The sequence below is a fragment of the Rhinoraja longicauda genome, chromosome 40 (genome assembly GCF_053455715.1).
Source record: "Rhinoraja longicauda isolate Sanriku21f chromosome 40, sRhiLon1.1, whole genome shotgun sequence".
Lineage (NCBI taxonomy): Eukaryota > Metazoa > Chordata > Chondrichthyes > Rajiformes > Arhynchobatidae > Rhinoraja > Rhinoraja longicauda.
The window spans coordinates 8,893,366-8,917,154 of record NC_135992.1 but is presented as its reverse complement, the minus strand read 5'-3'; the positions used below and the strand labels follow the sequence as shown (position 1 = coordinate 8,917,154).

General features: G+C 48.0%; 1 protein-coding gene across 2 annotated transcripts in view; it reads left to right on the top strand.

Annotated features, from left to right (window-relative positions):
- The window catches only part of LOC144611620 (myocardin-related transcription factor A-like), a 138,248-nt gene that overhangs the window by 30,428 nt on the left and 84,031 nt on the right, over nucleotides 1–23,789 (top strand). Inside the window, exons 2-3 of one of the 2 annotated variants that reach the window (XM_078430837.1) lie at nucleotides 3,897–4,107; nucleotides 19,836–19,955. In XM_078430837.1, coding sequence (XP_078286963.1) covers nucleotides 19,862–19,955 — 94 coding nt within the window. In that variant the 5' untranslated portion in view covers nucleotides 3,897–4,107; nucleotides 19,836–19,861. The remainder of the gene's footprint in view (nucleotides 1–3,896; nucleotides 4,108–19,835; nucleotides 19,956–23,789) is intronic. The other variant, XM_078430838.1, reaches the window with a different exon arrangement.

Sequence of the window (23,789 nt, the reverse complement as noted above, 5' to 3'; positions counted from 1 at the left end):
AATCACTGCCACACCGGGAGACCGCCCGCCCGCCCTGCCAGCGCTCCTACCAGCTCTTTGTTCTGCATAGGTATCTCTCCCTCTGCAAATGTTGCATTCTAGATCCTAACAGCGTTTTTGTGCAAGGTATTAGTTTAGTTTAGAGATACAGCTCGGAAATAGGCCCTTTCAGCCCACCGGGTCCAGTGATCCCCGCACATTAACGCTATCCTATTCCCACGAGGCACAATTTTTAAAAAACATTTACCAAGCCAATTAACCTACATACCTGCACGACTTTGGAGTGTGGAGGAAACCGAAGATCTCGGAGAAAACCCACGCAGGTCACGGGTAGAACGTACAAACTCCGTACAGTCAGCACCCACAGTCGGGATCGAACCCGGGTCTCCGGCGCTGCATTCGCTGTAAGGCAGCAACTCTGTAAGGCAGCAACAGGCCACACAAAATACATTTTAACATGAACATCCACCACAGTGACTCCTCCACATTCCTCACTGTGATAGAAGGTGAAAAACAGTTCAATCTCTCCCTTCTTTGTCCTCCAGCGGTCGGGGGCCTCGAACCTTCCGTTGACGGGACGATCTTGACTCCCGTAGCCGGCGGCGAGCAATTTATTCTCGTGGCTCTTTCATCTAATATTTTTTTTACCAGACCAAAACTTTGATCACAAGTTCTGATATATTATACAAGATCAGAAAAAAATTGTGCTGTTGATACAGAGATTGTTCAGTTCAAATTTTAAAATGATGTTGTACTGTTGAACGTGTGTACTTTCTTATTGTAATCATCTTTATGTGATGTTTAAATTGGGATTTCCTTTCAGTGTGGAATTGTGATTTGTCAGCACTGGAATGTGCGGTATAATCGTCTGTGAATCTTTGTGAGCCTTTGGGTATATCAGTTTATACTCCTGCAAGGAGTATTTTCTATGTTTCTATGTCTCGATGAAGGGAGAGGCATGAAGTCACGGAACAGGCCCTTTGGCCCAACTGGTCCATGCTGACCGAGATATCTAACTGTGCTGGCTTGTAGCCCATAGCTCTCTAAAGCTTTACAATCCATGCACATTTCTACATGTCTCTTAAACATTATATTTGTACCCGCTTCCACAGAATGGGCCTGAAAAAAACAGATAGGAACAAAAGATGTATTCAAATGAAGGAGCCTCTCACGTAAACACTGGTAAAGATCATTAGACCTGAATTTTCTTTGCCTCAGTGTGGAAACAGGCCCTTCGGCCCACTGAGTCCGCACCGACCAGCGATTCCCCCACATTAACACTATCCTGCAAACACTAGGAACAACTTTACATTGATACCAAGCCAATTAACCTGCAAACCTGTACGCCTTTGGAGTGTGGGAGGAAACCATAGATGTCGGAGAAATCCCACGCAGGTCACGCAGGGAAGAACGTACAAACTCCGTACAGACAGCACCCGTAGTCGGGATCGAACCCGTCGTAAGCGCTGTGAGGCAGTAACTCTACCACCGCGCCACTCTGCTGCTCTAAGTGCTGGCGGTCAGTGTTCTTCATGAAGAGTCTACATTCGTATGGAATATCTGCTTGCTTGAGTTTCTGATGTCATTTCTTGTGGAAATCTTGGAACAACAGACGAGAAAGACACACCGGGCGGGACAATAAAAGTATCTGTTTTGACTTGGCAACCTCATTACAGTGAGGTTTAAAACTAGGTCTTGAAAGTATGGGGTATATTGTTCTGAGGAGTGGCTTGCAGCTTTCCATTTTATCATTGGGATCTCTCTGCCTCTTGCCTCAGGGAGTGAGTCATTCTCTCACTGAATGCAGTACTTTGTCCCAGGTCTTAGTAAGTGCTGTTCTTGGGACGGGCTAGGTGGTGTGTGTGGGACTGTGAGCCGATGACTTTACAGATTGTACAGCCGTTTAAAGCGGAAGTAAGTATCTTACTGCAGTAATCTAACTTTTGTCATTGTCTGCATTGCAGGCTAGACTGGGGGGGTGTTAAGTTTCTGCAGTTGCTGGTTTAAATTGAAGGTAGATACAAAATGCTGGAGTAACTCAGCTGGGTCAGGCAGCGTCTCAGGAGAGAAGGAATGGGTGATGTTTCGGGTCGAGACCCTTCTTCAGACTGATGTCCCGCACCCTCCCTGACATCAGTCTGAAGAAGTGTCTCGACCCGAAACATCACCCATTCCTTCTCTCCTGAGATGCTGCCTGACCCTCCCCCTCCCCTGACATCAGTCTGAAGAAGGGTCTTGACCCGAAACGTCACCCATTCCTTCTCTCCCGAGATGCTGCCTGACCCGCTGAGTTACTCCAGCATTTTGTATCAACCTTGGTACGGATGGCAGTAATGGGTCGCAGTAACATGGCTGCATGTTTAAAAGTAAAGGACCTTCAGTCAAGCACTTTGAAGCGTCTTGTGATAAAACTCTGCGCGTATGTCCGATGTATTTGACGAGAAAGAATGACCATGGGGGAAGCTGACAAAATGTTAATGGGGAAAAGTGAACTAGGAAATGGGTGATCAAAAGGCCTGGTGAAAGTGATAGACTTTGAAGATTTTTGAAAAGGATGTGGTTTGATGGGCTTCATTGTGCGCCTATGTTTGGAGTGCTGCCTGAAGCCAAAAGAAAATAAATTGTCAAGGGCTATTAGCCATGCAATGTTAATCTCTCATCTCAAAGGTCATCGTTTAAAAATGCAACCCATTTCTGGAGAGGGTTGTGCTGTTACGCATTTTATTCGGACTTGCATTCCCTGTTGCCCAAGGCCGTTCCTCGCGGTCACGGACCATTTGTGGCCGCTATAACCTGTGTGCTCCAACCCAGGGTTTAGTGCAGGTGGGCAGGAGTTTCCCGACATATCGTTTGCAATGTTCTTCCCTCCTGTTTTCGATCCACCGTGTTCGGCCCTCGGGAGGTTTTGGAAGCTGCTCCTCCATTTTGAGCAACCTTGGCCAGAGATTGCCGTAATGTCTCACGTGCTTTAAAGAGGCTTTGATAACATCCTTGAAGCACCTGGTAATACCTTGCTGTTACGGAGTCCTGACACCAGGTAATATGCCCCAGCAATTGCAGTAGTTTCAGTGTAAACAGGGACGCAATGCTGGGCACATTGGCCAATGACAAAGCACTGACTGCCCCCCCCCCCACCCCCGTCATGTTCATCGGTCAAAGTGCAGATGCAGGTTTAAACCGAAGATAGGCACAAAAAGCTGGAGTAACTCCGCGGGACAGGCAGCGTCTCTGGAGAGAAGGAACGGGTGGTGTTCCCTGTCGAGATCTTTCTTCAGACTCTTTCATCGGTCATAGGAGCAGAATTAGGCCATTCTGCCTATCGAATCTACTCCGAATGGGAGGTCACTGTTATCCCGAAGAGCATGAGATGAATGCTGGGTTTAAGAGTTCCAGGGGTGGACGATGGTAGTGGTGAGCTTGGTTATTGTTGCCTACCCACCTTTTCAGTAAGATGGATCCTGGGATAAAGAATGTGATCCATGTTCGTCAATGTCTCATCATCGATAGTTATCTCAGGAGAATTCACATGGACCAACGGCTTAACGGTGATGGACACAAGGTGCTGACGTAGCTCAGCAGGTCAGGCAGCATCTCTGGAGAACATGGATGGGACGTTTCAGGTCGAGACCCCTCTTCCTGCTGAGTTACTCCAGCGCATTGTGTTTCTCCAGAGATGCCCTCCCAACCTGCTGAGTTACTCCTGTACTTTGTGTATTAGCCAGCACCTGCAGTTCTTTGTTACTACGGCTTAATGGGGATGCTGCAAACAGAAAGCAACATTGCATTTGTAATTACAGCCTCTTCTTATTCTTTCCAGTCCCCAATTGAGAAATGGTAGAATGGTCAGAATGCGTTCATATTTTTAAAAATATCTTTTTGTTTTGATTTCGTTGCAGGTTAATAATAACCGAGCCAAAGTGGATTTGCCGAATGAAGCCGGCCTTCCCCTCGCCGTCTCTGGTAAGGGGTCGGGCGGTGGTGGGGTTGGCGACGGTGAAGAGGATGGCTCTGCCCCCAGTCCGCAGAGTGACGCGGTCATCAACGAACTGCAGGAGCTCACGCTGCAGTCAAGCAACGGCCTGTCCCCCCTGATCAAGAGGAAAAATGGTGAGCAGCTTCCTGGCGCGCACACACAAGCACATAGGTGATAGGAGCAGCATTAGGCCATTCGGCCCAACAAGTCTGCTCCGCCATTCAATCATGGCTGATCTATTTTTCCCTCTTAACCCCATTCTTCTGCCTTCTACCCATTACTCCTGACACCCACACTAATACCAAGAGTCAGCAGTGTTTTATTGCCATACTAGACCTAGTGGACCCGTTGGGCCCAAACCTCTCCTGCATTGGTGCAGCACCCTCTCCCCACCTCTCCCCACCTCTCCCCACCTCCCCCCACCTCTCCCCTCCTCTCCCCACCTCTCCCCTCCTCTCCCATCATCTCCCCACCTCTCCCCTCCTCTCCCCTCCTCTCCCCACCTCTCCCCTCCTCTCCCCTCCTCTCCCCACCTCTCCCCACCTCTCCCCACCTCTCCCCTCCTCTCCCCACCTCTCCCCACCTCCCCCCTCCCCCCCCCCTTGTGTGAAGGGAGTGCATGAGAAAGTGAGATAACATTAAAGTAGTGTGAACGGGTGATTGATGATCGCCGTGGACTCGGTGGGCCTTTTTCCATGCTGTACCTCTGAACTAAACAAAGAATGCTAATATTACGTTGTGACCATGTACCGGAGAAGGTGCAACATGGTTTATTGCGAAGGTAGACACAGAATGCTGGAGTAACTCAGCGGGACGGGCAGCATCTCTGGAGGAAAGAACTGCAGATGCTGCTTTAAATCGAAGGTAGACACAAAATGTGAGCAGCTGCCCACTAATGCTGAGTCAGAATCTCCGGCAGACACTCACAAGGCGATCGATCCCTCGGAGAAACGCCAACGGGTTCGTACCAACCGTGGGTAACCTGGCTCAGTCTCGACAGCCTGCGGACAGGCGTGTGGAGGAGCAAACCGAACATGCTGATTTTTTTTTAGATTTAGAGATACAGCGCGGAAACAGGCCCTTCGGCCCACCGGGTCCGTGCCGCCCAGCGATCCCCGCACATTAACACTATCCTACACATACTAGGGACAATTTTTACATTTACCCAGTCAATTAACCTACAAACCTGCACGTCTTTGGAGTGTGGGAGAAAACCGAAGATCTCGGAGAAAACCCACGCAGGTCACGGGGAGAACGTACAAACTCCGTACAGACGGCGCCCGTAGTCAGGATCGAACCTGAGTCTCCGGCGCTGCATTCGCTGTAAGGCAGCAACTCTACCGCTGCGCCACCGTGCCGCCCTTGAAGTGGGGAGACACTGAAGATGCGGACAGACTGCGAGTGTGGACGGGGCCTCCAGGCTATGGATCTTCTCCTGAGCTGTGACATGCTGCACGACATGTGCACTGTAAAGGATCTTGCAGAGGCCAACGACGTGGCACTAAAGTTTGCTCGCTGTTGGCAAACAGCTGAGTCAGGAAACGAATCAATAAAAGGATAGATCCAAGTTAGATTGATTTTTGGATATTAAGGGCGGATTATGGAGTTAGTGCAGGCAAATGTCCTTGAGGCAACACTATCAACCATAGTTGCATTGAATGGTGGTGGTGCAGTAAGTAGTCTAATGCTTGCTCCTTACATTCATGTTCCCTTCTTGTTGTAATATGGTTGTCCCTCCACTCAGGCAGAATGCTGCACGGTCAAATGTGTTGTCCTTCAGGTGAGGCATTAAACCAAGAACCATTCAGCTGGCTCTAAGAGTTCCCATGACACCGCTTTGAAGAACAGCAAGGGAGTTTATCTGGTATCTTGTGATCATTGTTTATCCGCTAACCAACATCACCAGAGCAGACGAGCTAATCATTTGTATCATTGTTGTCTGTCAGAGCTTTCATTGCAGGGAATAGCTGATGTTTCCTAAATCATAGCAATGTGCTACAAAGATGGTTCGAAAACTTGGGGCGGCACAGTGGCGCAGAGGTAGAGTTGCTGCCTCACAGCACCAGATACCAAGCTTTGATCCTGACTATGGGTGCTGTCTGATCGGAGTTTGCATGTTCTCTCCGTGATTGAGTGGATTTTCCCCGGGTGCTCCGGTTTCCTCCCACATCCAAAGACTTGCAGATTTGTACGTTAATTGGCTTTGGTATGAGTTCTAACTTGTCCCTGGTGTGTGGGATAATGCTAGTGTTCAGTAATCGCTGGTCGGCATGGACTTGGTGGGCCGAAGGGCCTGTTTCCACTCTGCATGTCTAAATTAAACTGGAAATTGTCTCGGGTCATAAGAAAATAACTGCAGATGCTGGTACAAATCGATTTATTCACAAAATGCTGGAGTAACTCAGCAGGTCAGGCAGCATCTCGGGAGAGAAGGAATGGGTGACGTTTCGGGTCGAGACCCTTCTTCAGACTGATGTCGGGGGTGGGACAAAGGAAGGATATAGGTGGAGACAGGAAGATAGAGGGAGATCTGGGAAGGAGGAGGGGAAGGGAGGGACAGAGGAGCTATCTGAAGTTGGAGAAGTCGACGTTCATACCACCGGGCTGCAAACTGCCCGGGCGAAATATGAGGTGCTGCTCCTCCAATTTCCGGCGGGCCTCACTATGGCACTGGAGGAGGCCCATGACAGAGAGGTCAGACTGGGAATGGGAGGGGGAGTTAAAGTGCTGGGCCACCGGGAGATCAGTTGCGTTAATGCGGACCGAGCGCAGGTGTTCAGCGAAGCGATCGCCGAGCCTGCGCTTGGTTTCGCCGATATAAATAAGTTGACCTCTAGAGCAGCGGATGCAATAGATGAGGTTGGAGGAGGTGCAGGTGAACCTCTGTCTCACCTGGAAAGACAATTGTCTCGGGTCATCCTGGCTAGAGATCAGCTGGCATACAATCAAAATCCAGACCAACTCTGACCTGACAACAGGAGAGGAGGAATGGGTGACGTTTCAGGTCGATGGGACATGAGTCTGAAGAAAGGGCCTCGACCCGAAACGTCACCCATTCCTTCTCTCCAGAGATGCTGCCTGACCTGCCAAGTTACTCCAGCATTTTGTGTCTACCTTCAATTTAAACCAGCATCTGCAGTTTTCTTTCCCACAAATCTGACCTGCCAACGTCCTGTCTGATATTTTGAAAAATAAATATCCCTATCTGACCCAACCATCTTTGTAAGAATAATTGACCCTGAGATAGTCCACACAGCGCAGCTCACCTGAATCTCTTGCCTTTGCTCATCTTAAACTATCATTGTTTATCCCTTCTCTTCCCTTCTCTCACCCACGGGTCTAGTCCTCCCTTGTGGATATGTGCTGTTTGCTTCTAGCCGCCCTCGACAGTGAATGGCGCATTCTCGCCACTCGTTGGATCAAGAGGTTTCCTGTGAATTCTCTGCTGCATTTCTTCGTAATCATCTGCTATTATGGCCTTTACATGATGATTTTCCTCACAAAATAGAAACATTTTCTCCCCATCACCACCTTTTGTGATTTTAAAGGTGTATCAGTTCACCCCCCTCAACTTTCCATTTCCAAGAGAAAAGAGATCCTAGCCCGCTTATACTATCCCAGTGTGTTTAAACCATTGCCTTTCCAGTCTAGTCCGTGTAGATTTATTTTCACTTCCTCCAGAATCTCTGGTCTTGTTTGCAATATGGTTACTTGAACTGTAAGCCACTGTGTGTGTGTGGGGTCCAACCAAAGCTCAATGCATAGTTAGACACAAAATGCTGGAGTAACTCAGCGGGTCAGGCAGCATCTCTGGATGGAAGGAATGGGTGACGTTTCGAGTCGAGACCCTTCTTCAGACTCTGAATCTGGAGATCCCTCCTACTCAATGCACAGTTAACACAACTTCACATCTTTTCATAGAAACATAGAAAATAGGTGCAGGAGTAGGCCATTCGGCCCTTCGAGCCTGCACCGCCATTCAATATGATCATGGCTGATCATCCAACTCAGTATCCCGTACCTGCCTTCTCTCCATACCCCCTGATCCCTTTAGCCACAAGGGCCACATCTAACTCCCTCTTAAATATAGCCAATGAACTGGCCTCAACTACCTTCTGTGGCAGAGAATTCCACAGATTCACAACTCTCTGACTGAAAAAGTTTTTCCTCATCTCAGTTCTAAATGGCCGACCCCTTATTCTTAAACTGTGGCCCCTGGTTCTGGACTCCCCCAACATCGGGAACAATCTTCCTGCATCTAGCCTGTCCAACCCCTTAAGAATGTTGTCAGTTTCTATAAGATCCCCCCTCAATCATCTAAATTCCAGCGAGTACAAGCCGAGTCTATCCAGTTTTTCTTCATATGAAAGTCCTGCCATCCCAGGAATCAATCTGGTGAACCTTCTCTGCACTCCCTCTATGGCAAGAATGTCTTTCCTCAGATTAGGAGACCAAAACTGTACGCAATACTCCAGGTGTGGTCTCACCAATGCCCTGTACAACTTCATTTCTATCGCTCGAGAAATAAACCCTTGCTCTTGTCCAGTTTGTTTAATGGCCTTGCCACCCTGTGGCGCCGTTTTTAGTGAGTGGCACAGTTGTGCTGTGCAATCCCATTGTTCCTCTAAACTACCTGTGCAACGATGCGTAAACAAGTCAACCTGACCTGGGGTAAAGTGGCGATACAATCTGGCATCTATGGAGAGCTCCCTTTGGACTTGATGGAGAGGGAGCCACTAATCCTGGCGCTGTCTTTGCGAAAATTACAGGCTAAAGCAAAAAAAAAAAGTCGTTATGATGAATAATGCTAATATTTCTCTGCTCTAGGATGCAGTTTATTGAGACTGAGTAGATCATGAGCATCAGCTTCTTGATTGTGCCTCAACCCCATTCTCCTGTCTTCTCCAGTCTCGACCCGAAATGTCAACCATTCCTTCTCTCCAGAGATGCTGCCTGTCCCGCTGAGTTATTCCAGCATTTTGTGTCTACCTTCAATAGAAAGGTGCATTCTGGGACAAGCACATATTTTCAATTGCGCACATTTTCAATTTGGGTCGAGACCTTTCTTCAGACTGAAGAAGGGTCTCGACCCGAAACGTCACCCATTCCTTCTCTCCAGAGATGCTGCCTGACCCACTGAGTTACCCCAGCATTTTGTGTCTACCGACGATGAAGGAAGGGTAGGTGGCCCAACTACCCCATTGTTGGCTATGGGCTAGGTGATAACGAGTTGCACAGACAGTGAAACTGAACAGGATGACAGTGAAACTAGTACAACGACTAGGGTAGCGGAGGGATGGAGAGAGAGAGAAGGGATGCAAGGGTTACTTGAAGTTGGAGAAACCAATATTCGTACCGCCAGGTTGCAGGCTGCCCTGGTGAAAGTAACCTGGGCGCTTTGTGCATTTGGGAGTCATTCCAGAACCTGGGCTTGCTGCCTGGAAGGTGAGACTGGAGGGAAAGCACCACAGTGGTGAATAACTTCAAAAGAATGGCTGAGCCCAGAAAACGGAAAGATGCTTCATTTCAGCACTTCAGAAAGAGGGTCGTTGCTTGCGATCTTTTCACTTTTTTCTCTCTCGCAAAACGAAAACTTAATGAAGGGGTTAACATTGATTGTGGAAGAAAGCAAGCCATTGTCCTCACAGGATAAAGTTCACAAGGGCAGTAAAAGCTTTGTGTATTCAAGGCTGTTCTGCTTGTCAGAGTGAGCTCATGCATGTTGGCTGCACCTAAATGCTGGCGGGAGGGGTCCACATCGGAACATGTCTGTGTGCTCAAAATGTGTCTGGCGATAAGGTCTGTGGGGCGAAGCTGCTGTGAACATCGATAGGAAGTACCCCGAGCCTCTGGATAGCGCTGGCATTGTTCGGTACGAGGAACCCTGTGGTTGTAATCCACCAAGTAAAGTGCAGGTAAAGCGGCCTGCGACTGGGTAGGGTGTGGCGAATCCGGGTCAAGTGCCTGTTCACCGCTGGGAACTAGGCTGGCTGGCTGTCCTCTTCCCGGTTAGCTGAGGGAGACAGATTTCCAGATAGCGATCACGCCACTGGGGATCGGGCACTGTTTTAATGCATTCAAGAGAGAGCTAGATAGAGCTCTTAAGGATAGCGGAGTCAGGGGGTATGGGGAGAAGGCAGGAACGGGGTACTGATTGAGAGTGATCAGCCATGATCACATTGAATGGCGGTGCTGGCTCGAAGGGCCGAAAGGCCTCCTCCTGCACCTATTGTCTATTGTCTATTAATTGTGCAGGAAGGAACTGCAGATGCCGGTCTAATCCGAAGATAGACACACAATGCTGGAGTAACTCAGTGGGACAGGCAGCATCTCTGGAGGGAAGGAACGGGCGACGTTTCAGGTCGAGACCCTTCTAACTCCTAGTCTGGAGAAGGGTTTCGACCCGAAACGTCACCCGTTCCTTCCCTCCAGCGATGCTGCCTGTCCCGCTGAGTTAATCCAGCATTTTGTGTCTTATCTACTGCGTTTTCCAATTCTGCTTTGAATGTCCACGTTGCTGATGATTTGAGCAGCTTATTTTTCTCACTGGTCTCCCAGTGGCTCAGATATGATTGAATGAAGTGTCTCGGTCAAGCAGTTTGCAGTGCCTGAACTTTATCATGTTGATACGCTCAACGCTACTGCCCCTCAACACAGCCCCCTCCCTCCCTTCACCACTAACGTTTTGGGAGTTGTGATAACATGTCAAGACTCCCGAGACTCGGCCTTAATGCGTTTGTTCTCTCCCCACTTGTGTTGGAAGAACACACCTGATGCCGCCACATGTAAAACTCGGTGAGCAAAGGGTCAAATGTGAGCTAAAATACTCTATTATTGAGTCAGATAGAGCTCTAGGGGCTAGTGGGAATCAAGGGGTATAGGGAGAAGGCAGGCACGGGTTACTGATTGTTTGTAGATGATCAGCCATGATCACAATGAATGGCGGTGCTGGCTCGAAGGGCCAAGTGGCCTCCTCCTGCACCTATTGTCTATGTTTCTACAATCCCTTAACTTGTTCATCCAGCTTGCTCATAAATGCCGTGACGTGTTCAGCATTTCACCGGCTTAAAGTGGGGAAGGTCCCTGACTGAATAAGATAATTTTTTACAGAAAATTAATGGACGTTATTGACAGGGAAGCGTTTTTGATTCTGCCTTATTTCCCTCTCAACTCTTCTTTGATTGGGGTGGTAGGGATGGGGATGTCCGTTGGTATATAATGATTGAGGTTTTTATTCATTTACAAACCCATAATTGTACTGGATAAATTCTGTAATCCCTAGATCAAAGCTAATTTTGTGAGTTGTAATTTTGCCTACAAATATTTAAAAATACGATAGACTTTAATGTTTCATTGTTTTAATCGTGCCAGTTTCAAAATATTAGGCAAAATAAGTGCTTTATCTTCCCTCTCAACATTCACGTTTACTCTGTAAATTCTTGATAACTTGCACCGTCTGTTCAATAGTACTGTAGCTGCTCGATGCCAGGGGTCTCCTTAGACTACTGCCAATAGTCAATAGTCAATAGTCGTTTATTTGTTACATACACATAAATGTGTAGTAAAATGAAACATTACCCGCAGTTAAACAATAAGACCAATAAGATTAATCAATAAAAATGCAATAACACATACAATCACAACTAACACCAAACAAAAATAAACATCCATCACAGTGAGCCTCCTCCAGTCCCTCCTCACTGTGATGGAAGGCCAAAAATGTCTTTTTCTCTTCCCTGCCGTCTTGTCCCGCGGTCAGGCTGTTGGAGTTGCCACGTCGGGGCGGTCGGGGCTCCCGATATTGAAGCCCCCGCTGGGCGGTGAAAGGTCAACGGCCTATTTCAGGCCGCGCCGGGTGGTGAAAGGTCCGTGGCGGGCTGACCCAAGCCCCGCGATTCGGGGCGGGCGAACACGCTGCCTCTGCCGCTGCCGGAGCTCCCGATGTCGGCCCCCATCCAGGGGCCTGCGGGCTTCCGACGTCCACGCGGCCCGCGCTGGAGCCTCCGGAGACGAATCGCAGCCGCGCCCGTAGCATCCGCAGGCAGCCAGCGCCGCAGGAGGTGAGTCCGGACCGCGGGCTCTGCGAACCAGAGCCCCAGGTGGTCCCAGGTGAATGGCCGGTGGTAGGCCGCAACGGGAACGGAGACACGGCACAGAACAAAGGTCACGTCTCCGTTCTGGAGAGAGAATTTTACAGTTCCCATTCCCTCCCACCCCCCCCCCCCAAAACCCCCAAACATAACATACAAACACTACACCATATTAAAACCACAATTCATACAAAAACAACAAAAAACACAAAAGACAGACGGACTGCAGGCAAGCCGCAGCTGCGACGGCAGCGCTGGCTCCTCTGTGACCTACAGGATCTCTTGGTTGCCAACCATTTTAACACTCCTTTCCCACACTCACCTTTCTGCCCTGAGCTCCCTCCATTGCCAGAGTGAGGTCACATGCAAACTGAGGAACAGCACCTCATATTCTCTGTATACACCTATGCTCTGTATACACACGACTGCACTCCTATTCACCCCTCCAATTCAATCATGAAATTTGCAGACGACACAACTGTGGTCGGTCTGATCACTGGAGGGGATGAGTCTGCATACAGAGACGAGGTCTGTGCTCTGTCCAAATGGTGCGAGGCAAACATCCGAGCACTGAATACCAGTAAGACAAAAGAAATGGTACTGGACTTTAGGAGACACAGAGCGGTTCCTATCCCACTTCTTATAAATGGGGAGGAAGTGGAGAGGGTCTCCACCTTCAAGTTCCTGGGGACCACCATCTCCCAGGACCTCTCCTGGACTGCAAATACCACAGCGGTAGTTACAAAGTCACAGCAGAGACTGCACTTTTTAAGACTGCTCCGGAAAAACAAACTGAAGGAGAATCTGCTGGTGATCATTCTACCGCTCCACCATTGAGAGCGTACTGGCATACTGCACCATGGTGTACGCTGGCTGTGGTACGCTGGAGCGACTGGGCTTGTATACACTGGAATTTAGAAGGATGAGAGGGGATCTTATCGAAACATATAAGATTGTTAAGGGGTTGGACACATTAGAGGCAGGAAACATGTTCCCAATGTTGGGGGAGTCCAGAACCAGGGGCCACAGTTTAAGAATAAGGGGTAGGCCATTTAGAACGGAGATGAGGAAAAACTTTTTCAGTCAGAGAGTTGTAAATCTGTGGAATTCTCTGCCTCAGAGGGCAGGGGAGGCCAATTCTCTGAATACATTCAAGAGAGAGCTAGATAGAGCTCTTAAGGATAGCGGAGTCAGGGGGTATGGGGAGAAGGCAGGAATGGGGTACTGATTGAGAATGATTAGCCATGATCACATTGAATGGCGGTGCTGGCTCGAAGGGCCGAATGGCCTCCTCCTGCACCTATTGTCTTTTGTCTATTGCTCAGTTGCACACCAGAAGGGCCTCCAGAAGGAAAAATTATCGGCTATCCGCTACCTTCTCTGAAGGACATCTCCAGCTCGCGTTGTCTAAACAGGGCCAGAAATATAATTAAGGACAGCGCACACCCAGGATATGAACTGTTTGCTCTCCTGCCCTCTGGGAGGCGCTACAGGAGCCTAAGGGCCAGAACAAACCCACTTAAAAACAGTTTCTTTCCTTGGGCCATAAGAACTGTGAATGGAAATACTTGATTTCACTTTCGTCGCACTTTTTAAATATTTTCAGCATCTTAGGTGCAAAATCCATTTATTATTTATGAGTTTTTATTGGTTTTTATTGATATTGGTACTTGTGTTGGTTCCTATGTTTGTGCGATTGCCTTTGAAAGATTTGCACTGTCGCACTGTTTCAGATGTAGCACTTCTAATTTCGTTGTACTGTTCGTACAATGACAATTAAGGCATATTATTATTATTATTCTGTTTGGGTAACTTAAAGCAGAACAGTATGACAATTGATTTTTCAACACCTCTCCCCTTTCCCCCCCACCTCCTTTCTTTCCTGAGCCCCAACCCCACCCTAATGACCCATTTCTCCCACGATGGATGGATGACGTTTTGGGTCGAGACCCTTCTTCAGACTAATTGGAAGGAGGGTGGGAGAAGAAAAGTGGAAGAGGAGGGGCAGAACAAAGACTTGGAAGTGAGAGGTCGATACAGGCGGGGGGGAGGGGGGGTTACATAGGCAGATGCTGGACAAAGTCCAAAATAATGAGACAGAAGGTGTGAACAAAAGGATTGAAGAACTGTGAATTGTGAAGCTAGAATCAGTCTGTAGAAGGGTCCCGACCCGAAACTTCACCTATTCCTTTTCTCCAGGGCTGCCGCCTGACCCGCTGAGTTACTCCAGCATTTTGTGTCTATCTTCAGTGTAAACCAGCATCTGCAGTTCCTTCCTACACATAATGAAACTGGTTACTGCTTCAGGCTGTGCTTCCTAAACCTCTGACGTCTATTAAGTGAGCTGGGAGGCAAATGATCTGGGCTTCCAGAATAGGCTTTCAGGCAAATGAGGGATATTTCTGAAGCTCCGATGCAGCAGGTATCTTGTGGAGCTTTGGTTGTTTGCACTTCCCTGGAAGTGTGATGTTCCAGGTGCGAGGCATCTAACTTGGCTTAATTGCTTTGAACATTGAACATTGCTTTGAACGTTGAACATTGCCATCAGCTAGGGTTGCCAACTGTCCCGTATTAGCCGGGGCATCCCTTATTTTGGGCTAAATTGGTTTGTCCCGTACGGAACCGCCGTTGTCCCGTATTAGGCCCGGGGGGGCGATGTAGGCCCGGGGGCGATGTAGGCCCGGGGGACGCTGTAGACCCGGACGCTGTAGGCCCAGAAAGTGTAGGTCTGGAGGCCCGGGCACAGCCTAACGGAGGTTGCTTAGCAACCCGCCTCCCGGCCCGTGCGGCCACCATTGGTGGAGCAGGAGCCTGTGGCCACTGGCTAGGTGAGGTCACGTGGGGCGCGGGGCGGTGACGTCACCTTGTCCCTTATTTGGGAGTGAGATAGTTGGCACCCCTACCATCAACACACACTTTGATTTGGCATCTTGCCACGTGTATGATTTTCACTGCTGCACCCACTACAGCTGAATGTTAACCTCTGGAATTCTGACTCTGTATCTCGCTCCCCGATTGAAGCCACACCCTAAAAAATCCAGCGTTTTTTAAGCAAGGTATTAATTACGTTTTTAAAGCAAGGTATTAATTACGTTTTAAAGTATCTCTTTTGGGGCATGAATATTTTTGTCTGATTTGTGCACTTGTGAGGGTTAGTGGGATATTATTGTGTGTAGGAAGGAACAGCAGCTGCTGGTTTAAACCGAAGGTAGATACAAAATGCCTGAGGAACTCAACAGGACAGGCAGCATCTCTGGGGAGAAGGGATGGGTGACGTTTCGGGTCGAGACCCTTCTTCAGTATTCAGAATAACTACATTATTGTGTGATGTATTGCAAGCTGTACTCAATGCATCCTCGTACAAGAGTGAAGGGGCTTCTGGACATAGAGACACCACCACTTGTGTACAAGAATAAAAGAGTTGGAATGGCAATCCACAGAATCCCAGACTCCCAACATAATCAAGCAGCATTTGCATCCCACTCATCCCCTTGTCTGCCCCCCCTCCCGTCAGGTAGAAAATAAAAAACCTTGAAAGCACACACTACCAAATTCAGGAGCTGCTGCTTCCCTGTTGTTATCAGGCTACTGAATGGTCTTCTCATGAGCTAAAGGCATAGTCTTGATCTCCCAATCTACCTCATTGTAGCTCTTGCACTTTTTTATTTGCACTTTCTATGTAACTGTAACACTATATTCTGCACTCGGGTATTGTTCTCTTTGCATTACCCATTTTGCTTGTATATGGCTTGTTTGCATTCATGGTAAGCACACAAACAAAGTTTCGTTTAGTTTGCCACGTGTACAGAGGTACAATGAAAAGCTTTTTATTGCGTGCTATCCAGTCAGTGGAAAGACTAGTTTTAGTTTTAGAGATACAGCGCGACAGCTGGCCCTTCGGCCCACCGGGTCCGCGCTGACCAGCGACATTAACACTATCCTACACCCACTAGGGACAATTTTTACATTTACCAAGCCAATTACCCTACAAACCTGCACATCTTTGGAGTGTGGGAGGAAACCGAAGATATCGGAGAAAACCCACGCAGGTCACGGGGAGAACGTACAAACTCCGTACAGACAGCACCCGTAGTCGGGATCGAACCAGGGTCTCCGGCGCTGTAAGGCAGCAACTCTACCGCTGCGCCACCGTGACTGCCCAATGACGATACATGATTACAATCGAGCCGTCCGTCGTGTACAGAAACAGGATAAAGGGAATAATGTTTAGTTCAGGATAAAGTCCAGCAAAGTTTTTCACTATCTTGGTGCACGTGACAAAAATAAACAATATCTTGTGTCAATATTCCATACCCTGCAGCTTGTTTGCATCGTGATCTAATTTAATTGCTTCTTAGATACAGTATGGAGCAGCAATTATCTATTACTCATTCTTGAAAGACGTTTGTGGTCGAGAGCCTTCCGCCCCGTGCTCCCTGTGTCTGATGATTGAGCATGGTGATATAGATCGGCCATGATTGAATGGCCTAATTCTACTATCACTTATGACACAAGAACACAAGAACACAAGAACACAAGAAAATAGGAGCAGGAGTAGGCCAACCAGCCCCTCGAGCCAGCTCCGCCATTCAATACGATCATAGCTGATCCTATCCCAACCCCCTTCCCACTATCGCCCTTCTTCCCACCCAAAAGAACCGTATGATCTCCTGGGAGAGGCGAAAAACCAGATAAAAACACAGGCCAATTTGGGGGAAAAATCCGGGAAATTCCTCTCCGACCCCAAGCTAGGCGATCGAAACTTGTCCAGGAGATTACTCAGGTCTTACTATACTAACAATAGCTCATGTCCACTTCCCTGCCCGCTCCCTGTAACCCCTAATTCCCTTGTCTATTAAAAAACAATCTATTTCTGTTTTCAATTTATTTAACGTTCCTGCTTACACAGCTCCCTGAGGCAGCGAATTCCACAGACTAACCTCCCTCTGAGTGAAGAAGTTTCTCCTCATCTCAGTTTTAAAAGAGCCCCCTCTTATTCTAAGACTATGCCCCCTAGTTCTGGTCTCCCCGATCATTGGAAACATCTTTAGCGCATCCACCCGATCAAGGCCCCTCACGATCTTATACGTTTCAATAAGATCGCCTCTCATTCTTCTGAACTCCAATGAGAAAAGTCCCAACCTACTTAACCTTTCCTCGTATGTCAACCCCCTCATCCCTGGAATTAACCGTGTAACCCTTCTCTGCACTGCCTCCAGAGCAAGTACATCCTTTCTTATGACCTGATGTCCAATTTCACTGAAGGCTCCAGTAATAAAGCATTTGTAAATTCAGTGAGCTTTTGATGTAATGCAAGGTGTGAAGATGTGCTAGGCTATATCTTGAGATTCATCCTGATCAATTGCATGACAGAGGCTGTTCCCACGGACATGTTCTCTCAGCTGCTGCTACAGACACCCACTCTGATCCACCTCAAGTCAAGTCAAGTTTATTTGTCACATACACATAAATGTGTAGTGAAATGAAAGATTACCCACAGTCCAACAACAAGAGCAATAAAAATAAGCAAAAACACACACAATCAAACGAAAAGAAACATCCATCACAGTGAGTCTCCTCCAGTCACCTCCTCACTGTGATGGAAGGCCAGAATGTCTTTTCTCTTCCCATGCCGTCTTCTCCCGCTGTTGTAGTTGCCACGTTCCAGGCCGGGCCGGGCGGTGAAGGGTGACGGTGAAACTTGCTGTCGTTCCGGAACAAGGTCCAGATTAGAGATACAGCGTGGAAACAGGCCCTTCGGCCCATTGAGTTCGCACTGACCAATGATCAACTGTATTTATTCACAAAATGCTGGAGTAACTCAGCAGGTCAGGCGGCATCTCAGGAGAGAAGGAATGGGCGACGTTTTGGGTCGAGACCCTTCTTCAGACTTCAGTCTGAAGAAGGGTCTCGACCCGAAACTTCGCCCATTCCTTCTCTCCTGAGATGCTGCCTGACCTGCTGAGTCACTCCAGCATTTTGTGAATAAATACCTTCGATTTGTACAGGCATCTGCAGTTATTTTCTTACAACGATCAACTGTACACTGGTTACCCCAGTATCCCATCGTACACACTAGGAACAATTTACAGAAGCCAATTAACCTGCGAACCTGCACGTCTTTGGAGTGTGGGTACAAACCGGAGCACCTGGTGGAAGCCCACGTGGTCACAGAACGTGCAAACTCCGTACAGATAGCACCCGTAGTCAGGATTGAACCCGGGTCTCTGGCACTGTAAGGCAGCAACTCTACCGCTGCGCCACCGTGCTGAGGAACTTGCTCAAGGTGGGTGCAGCCACTGCTAGGAGTCCGTGGGGGGGGGGGGGGGAGGACCACAATATTAAGGACCTCGTGCCGTCTCATATTCAGTGACTGGGATCTGTCCAAACCCCAGTGAAAGCTTGCTGAAAGTTTGCGTGTAAATAATAACTGCAGGCAAACTAATGTTAGGTAATTAAATAACATTGCATGTGATGAAATTGTTGACTAGCATATTCGGTAATAAATAAACTTGACATTTTTATGAATACATTGTGTGTTTTGAAGGTTTAAAATATGTTCTCCACATGACTCGAGTTAAATCTGGCCTTTGTGTTTTGTTGGAGAAGCAAGGAGATGGCAGTTGCCTTCAGGCAGTGTGTGTTTCCATGATGCAGCCTGTTGAATGTGCCAAACTGGACCTCTGTCCTGCAGTAGCTCCCATTCTCGAGAGGCTACCGCCCCACGGAAGGGGTGATCCCCTCCCTGACCATCTCCGAGGTTTGATCAGGCTTGCAAGGGAGTTACGAGGTGGAACACAGCTAGCCTCCAGCTGGGCACAACCAAACGTTTCCGAGCTGGTCATTGCCACCTCCACCCAGAAACACCAGCAAACGAGGTTGTGCTGTGGGAGTTCACCCATGGAAGACGGAGCCCGGGACGACCAAACAAGTCGATGCTGAAGACGTTGATGGAAGACGCCTAGGTAGAGACAAAATGGGAGCTTGCCAGCTGTATGGAGGACAGAGATGTGTGGTGCGTCTGTTATCGTGCCCGTCAGAAACCAGCACCACTGCGTCGCTGATGTCTTCAACGATTTTAATCAATTAATCTTAAAATGTTTGCGTTGAAATAAATACTGGTAATGCGAGTGTTTTGTGTGGTCGCATTGTGTCATTTGACGGCTGCCTATGTGACGTGCTTGGTTCTTTTGATAAAGAAACTTCCAGCTGTTTTATTAAGACTTGGATGCATTATTTTCCACTGAAGTTTGTGGGTTTTGTTTGGTAACTGTTCTTGGCAAGGCATGAGGCAGATTAGCTTTACTGTTGAATCCTGTGCATCGGCTACTAGTGAAGGTCTATTGCGTCGATGGTGGGGCAGTACTGAGTGCTTCATTGCTGAAGAAGGGTCCCGACCCGAAACATCATCTATCCATGTTCTGCAGAGATGCTGCCTGACCCGCTGAGTTACACCAGCACTCCTTGTCTGAGTGCTTCAATGTTTATTCGATTCTGTCCCTTGGAAGCAATATACTTCAATATCTGCCTCTCCCTCCTCACGCTCTCAAGGTAGGAGTTTTTTTTTGTGTTGTAGCTTTCAAAAGGCATTTGGACAGATATACGGATAGGAAAGGTTGAGAGGGATGTTGGCCAAATGGGACTAGCCCAGAATGCCAGTTTGCTCAGCACCCCCCGACGGGCCTGGTTCTGTTGTGCCTGACACTATGGCTAGGGTGGCAGGACTGATGGGGCTGTGAACTGGATTGACTTTATTTTGTTTCTTCCCAAAGAGCACTTATGTGAAACGGGCCCTCAGATGGAAGGGCAGGAGACCGAGGGGCCGACTTCCCTATGCCTTAGACGCCAGTACCATTCCACGTTCAGCCAACAGGAGGAGAGGTTGCTGCAAGGTGAGATGCACCAAATGATTTGCTTCTGGACGTGGTGAAGGTTGGGGGGGGGGATGGAGGGAATGTGGGGCGGTTGGGGGGGGGGGGGGGGGATGGAGGGAATGTGGGGCGGTTGGGGGGGGGGGGGATGGAGGGAATGTGGGGCGGTTGGGGGGGGGGGGCTTTGGTTGCTGAAGTTGAGCCAGGGAGTTGAAAAGAGGACAGTTTTGATGCAGTGATCAAGCTCAAAGATACTAGAGGAGCAAGATGAACTACTCCGTTGAAATCGTGTATACTGAAGTATAGTACGCAAAGGAGCGTAACGTCCGCCATTTTAGTAGGCAAAACCCACCGTTCGCTCTGCCTCTCGCAGTGTAATCAGTGTTTTGGGGAAACAGTATGTGTGATGATACCATTAAAATGCAGTATATATCTCATCTATCAATTCACAGATTTTTGTTGTTATATATCTCATCTATCAATTCACAGATTTTTGTTGTTAAATATCTCATCTATCAATTCACAGATTTTTGTTGTTATTTCTTTTTAATTGTTTCTGCAAGTTTCTGCCGACTAAAATGGCGCCCTGACGTACTACGGGGTTTATAGGGTCGAGTGGTCTATCTCGTTCCTCTAGTATCTTTGATCAAGCTCTCGTATGAAAACAAAAACACTATTTTAGCACAGCCGGTACCTGCACTTGATTGAATATATTCCTAGCTTTACTGATAAGATGACTGCTTGTTTGGGATGCATCATTTAGACAGAGAGCAAAGCGCAGAACATAGAACTGTACAGCACAGGGACAGGCCTTTTGGTCTGCAAGATGATACCAAGTTTGCCTTCTCCGCTTGTGTGAGATCCTTATCCCTCCAATCCCTGCATATCCATGCCTATCGAAACGGCTGTGAAACGGAACTATCGTGTCTTCTTGCACCACCCATGGCAGCAGATTCCAAGCACCTATCACTGTGTGTTTTTAAAAAAAATTGCCCCACGCATCTTAAGACGGTGCTTGCCATTATTAGTTTCTTATTTTATTCTGGCGATAGAGTCTTGTCAAGTCAAATTTATTTGTCACATACACATACACGATGTGCAGTGAAATGAAAGTGGCAATGCCTGCGGGTTGTGCACAAAAAGAATTACAGTTACAGCATATAAATAAAGTTAATAAGTTACTATTAGTGTCGACAAAAATGTAGTCTCTGGGGTTATAAAAGTTGACAGTCCTGATGGCCTGTGGGAAGAAGCTCCGTCTCATCCTCTCCGTTTTCACAGCGTGACAGCGGAGGCGTTTGCCTGATCGTAGCATCTGGAACAGTCCGTTACTGGGGTGGCAGGGGTCCCTCATGATCTTGCTTGCTCTGGATCTGCACCTCCTGATGTATAGGTCCTGCAGGTGGATGAGTGTAGTTCCCATGGTGTCACAGATATTAACAAATTCCATACTGCGTTACTGTGATTTGGGTCTTACTTTCCATTGGCTTTTCACAATCTGAAAGAAAACAAAAATGCCGAAGATGCTCATTATTGATAAATCGTCTGGTGACGGAGACGTGGTACAAGAGCGGGCCTATCCCCGCTGGAATTTAGAAACATACCACAATCTCATCGAAGCACAAGGAATGGTTCCACAGGACTAGAAAATCACAAATGTAACCCCACTGTTTAAGAAGGGAGAGAGGCAAAAGAAAGGAAATTATAGCCTGACTTCAGTGGTTGATAAGATTTGAGTCTGTTGTTAAGGATAACCAAAGACGTACAGGTATGTAGGTTAATTGGCTGGGTAAATGTAAAAATTGTCCCTAGTGGATGTAGGATAGTGTTAATGTACGGGGATCGCTGGGCGGCACGGACTTGGAGGGCCGAAAAGGCCTGTTTCCGGCTGTATATATATGATATGATATGATATGATATGATAAGGAGTAGGAAAGAACTGCAGATGCTGGTGTCAATTAGACACAAAATGCTGGAGTAACTCAGCGGAACAGGCGGCATCTCTGGAGAGAAGGAATGGGTGACATTTCGGGTCGCAATCCTTCTTCAGACTGAAGGATAAGGATTTGGGGTACTTGGAGCAACATATTTTGTTTGGGCAGCTTACACCCCAGCGGTATGAACATTGACTTCTCCGACTTCAAGTAACCCCTGCTTTCCCTCTCTCTCTCCATCCCTCTCCCTTCCCAGTTCTCTGACCAGTCTAATTGCCCCCAATTACATTTTATCTCTGTTGCTTTGTTGTTACCTTCTCCTAGCTAACAATGATCTATTCTACATTCTCCTTGAGCCGCACCCCCTTTGATGTCTTGTTTTCACACCCTACACTTCCTTATCTCTGTATTTCCCTCTCCTCTGAATCTCAGCCTGAAGAAGGGTCTCGACCAGAAACGTCACCCACTCCACCTATCCAGAGACGCTGCCTTTTACTCCAGCGTTTTGTGTTCCTCTTCCGTTGATTACGAGTTTATGCAGAACAGGTCAGGGTGCCCTGTTTCTGTCAGTCCCTCACCTGGCTGAATGGATAAGGGTGAGGTTGTCTGTTCTATAATACACTCGTTTTCTTATTTTCAGGCTTTGTTAGTACAGAATTTGAGCCAAAATCTTTAATAAAAATAAGTGCTGTCAGCGGGCATTCGGGGCTCCTAATATGGTTGGGCAATCTGCTGCATCTGGAACTCGACATTGTTCCGTAATCCTGTTTAATAAGTAAACAATTCCTGAGGGTTTTTTGTTCCAAGGACTAATGCAGACGGGGTTGGGAAATAAATTGGCACTTGTAAGTCAGTTCAACAGCAAGCCGGATGGAGGCCAAAGCTGAGATTAATCATGCCATTTTGTCTGAATTGGTTTAACCAATTTCTGCATTAGATCTGTTTTTCTCTTTCAAGCTGCACTAATCGATTGCTGATCTGCAAGAGGATTATCTCATTTCCCTTTATTTAACAGATTTGAGCATGTGACAGATGATGGGCATTTGACCGAGTAATGAGCAGTCTATTCATTTGAGAACATCCTGCTATTAGTTTATTTTAGTTTCGAGATATGGCTAGGGGTTGCCAACTATCTCACTCCCAAATACGGGACGAGGTGACGTCACCGCCCCGCGCCCCACGTGACCTCACCCAGCCAGCGGCCATCTGCTCCCGCTCCACCAATGGATGCCGTCCGGGCCGGGAGGCGGGGCTGCCATTGGTGGAGCGGGAGCACGTGGCCGCAGGCTGGGTGAGGTCACGTGGGGCGCGCCGGCGGTGACGTCACCTTGTCCCGTATTTGGGGGTGTGCAAGTTGGCAACCCTACTTAGATGGGGCATCTTGGCGTGCAGGGATGAGTTGGGGCGAAGGATTTTTCTGTGCTATACGCCTTTAGACTGGCTAATGCTGTGGCTAGGGCCTTGTATCACAACTAATCTGTGTATCCTGCTTCCTAATTTCTTGAGTGACTTTGGACAAAGAATATATGCACTCCTCTGTTACATACACTCCTGTCCTTGCACTTTCTTTCATCTCGATACCATCCTGCTTTACAGAAGTTGCTTTTGCTCAACCACTGGGCTCAGGCCTCAGGCTTCCGTCTCAAATTTCTGCCACCTGTTGGTGGAATATGGAGCCTGACAAATCTGCTAAGATTATTAATCAAGAAGGCCTCCTGTACAACGATCAGCCCAAACATTATAATCACCTGCCTAATATGCTGTTGGCCCTCCGTGTGCCTCCAAAAAACCGCTGACCTGCCGAGGCGTGGACTCTACAAGACCCCTGAAGGTGTCCTGTGGTATCTGGCACCAAAACATTAGCAGCAGATCCTTCAAGTCCCGTAAGTTGCGAGGTGGAGCTGCCGTGGATCGGACTTGT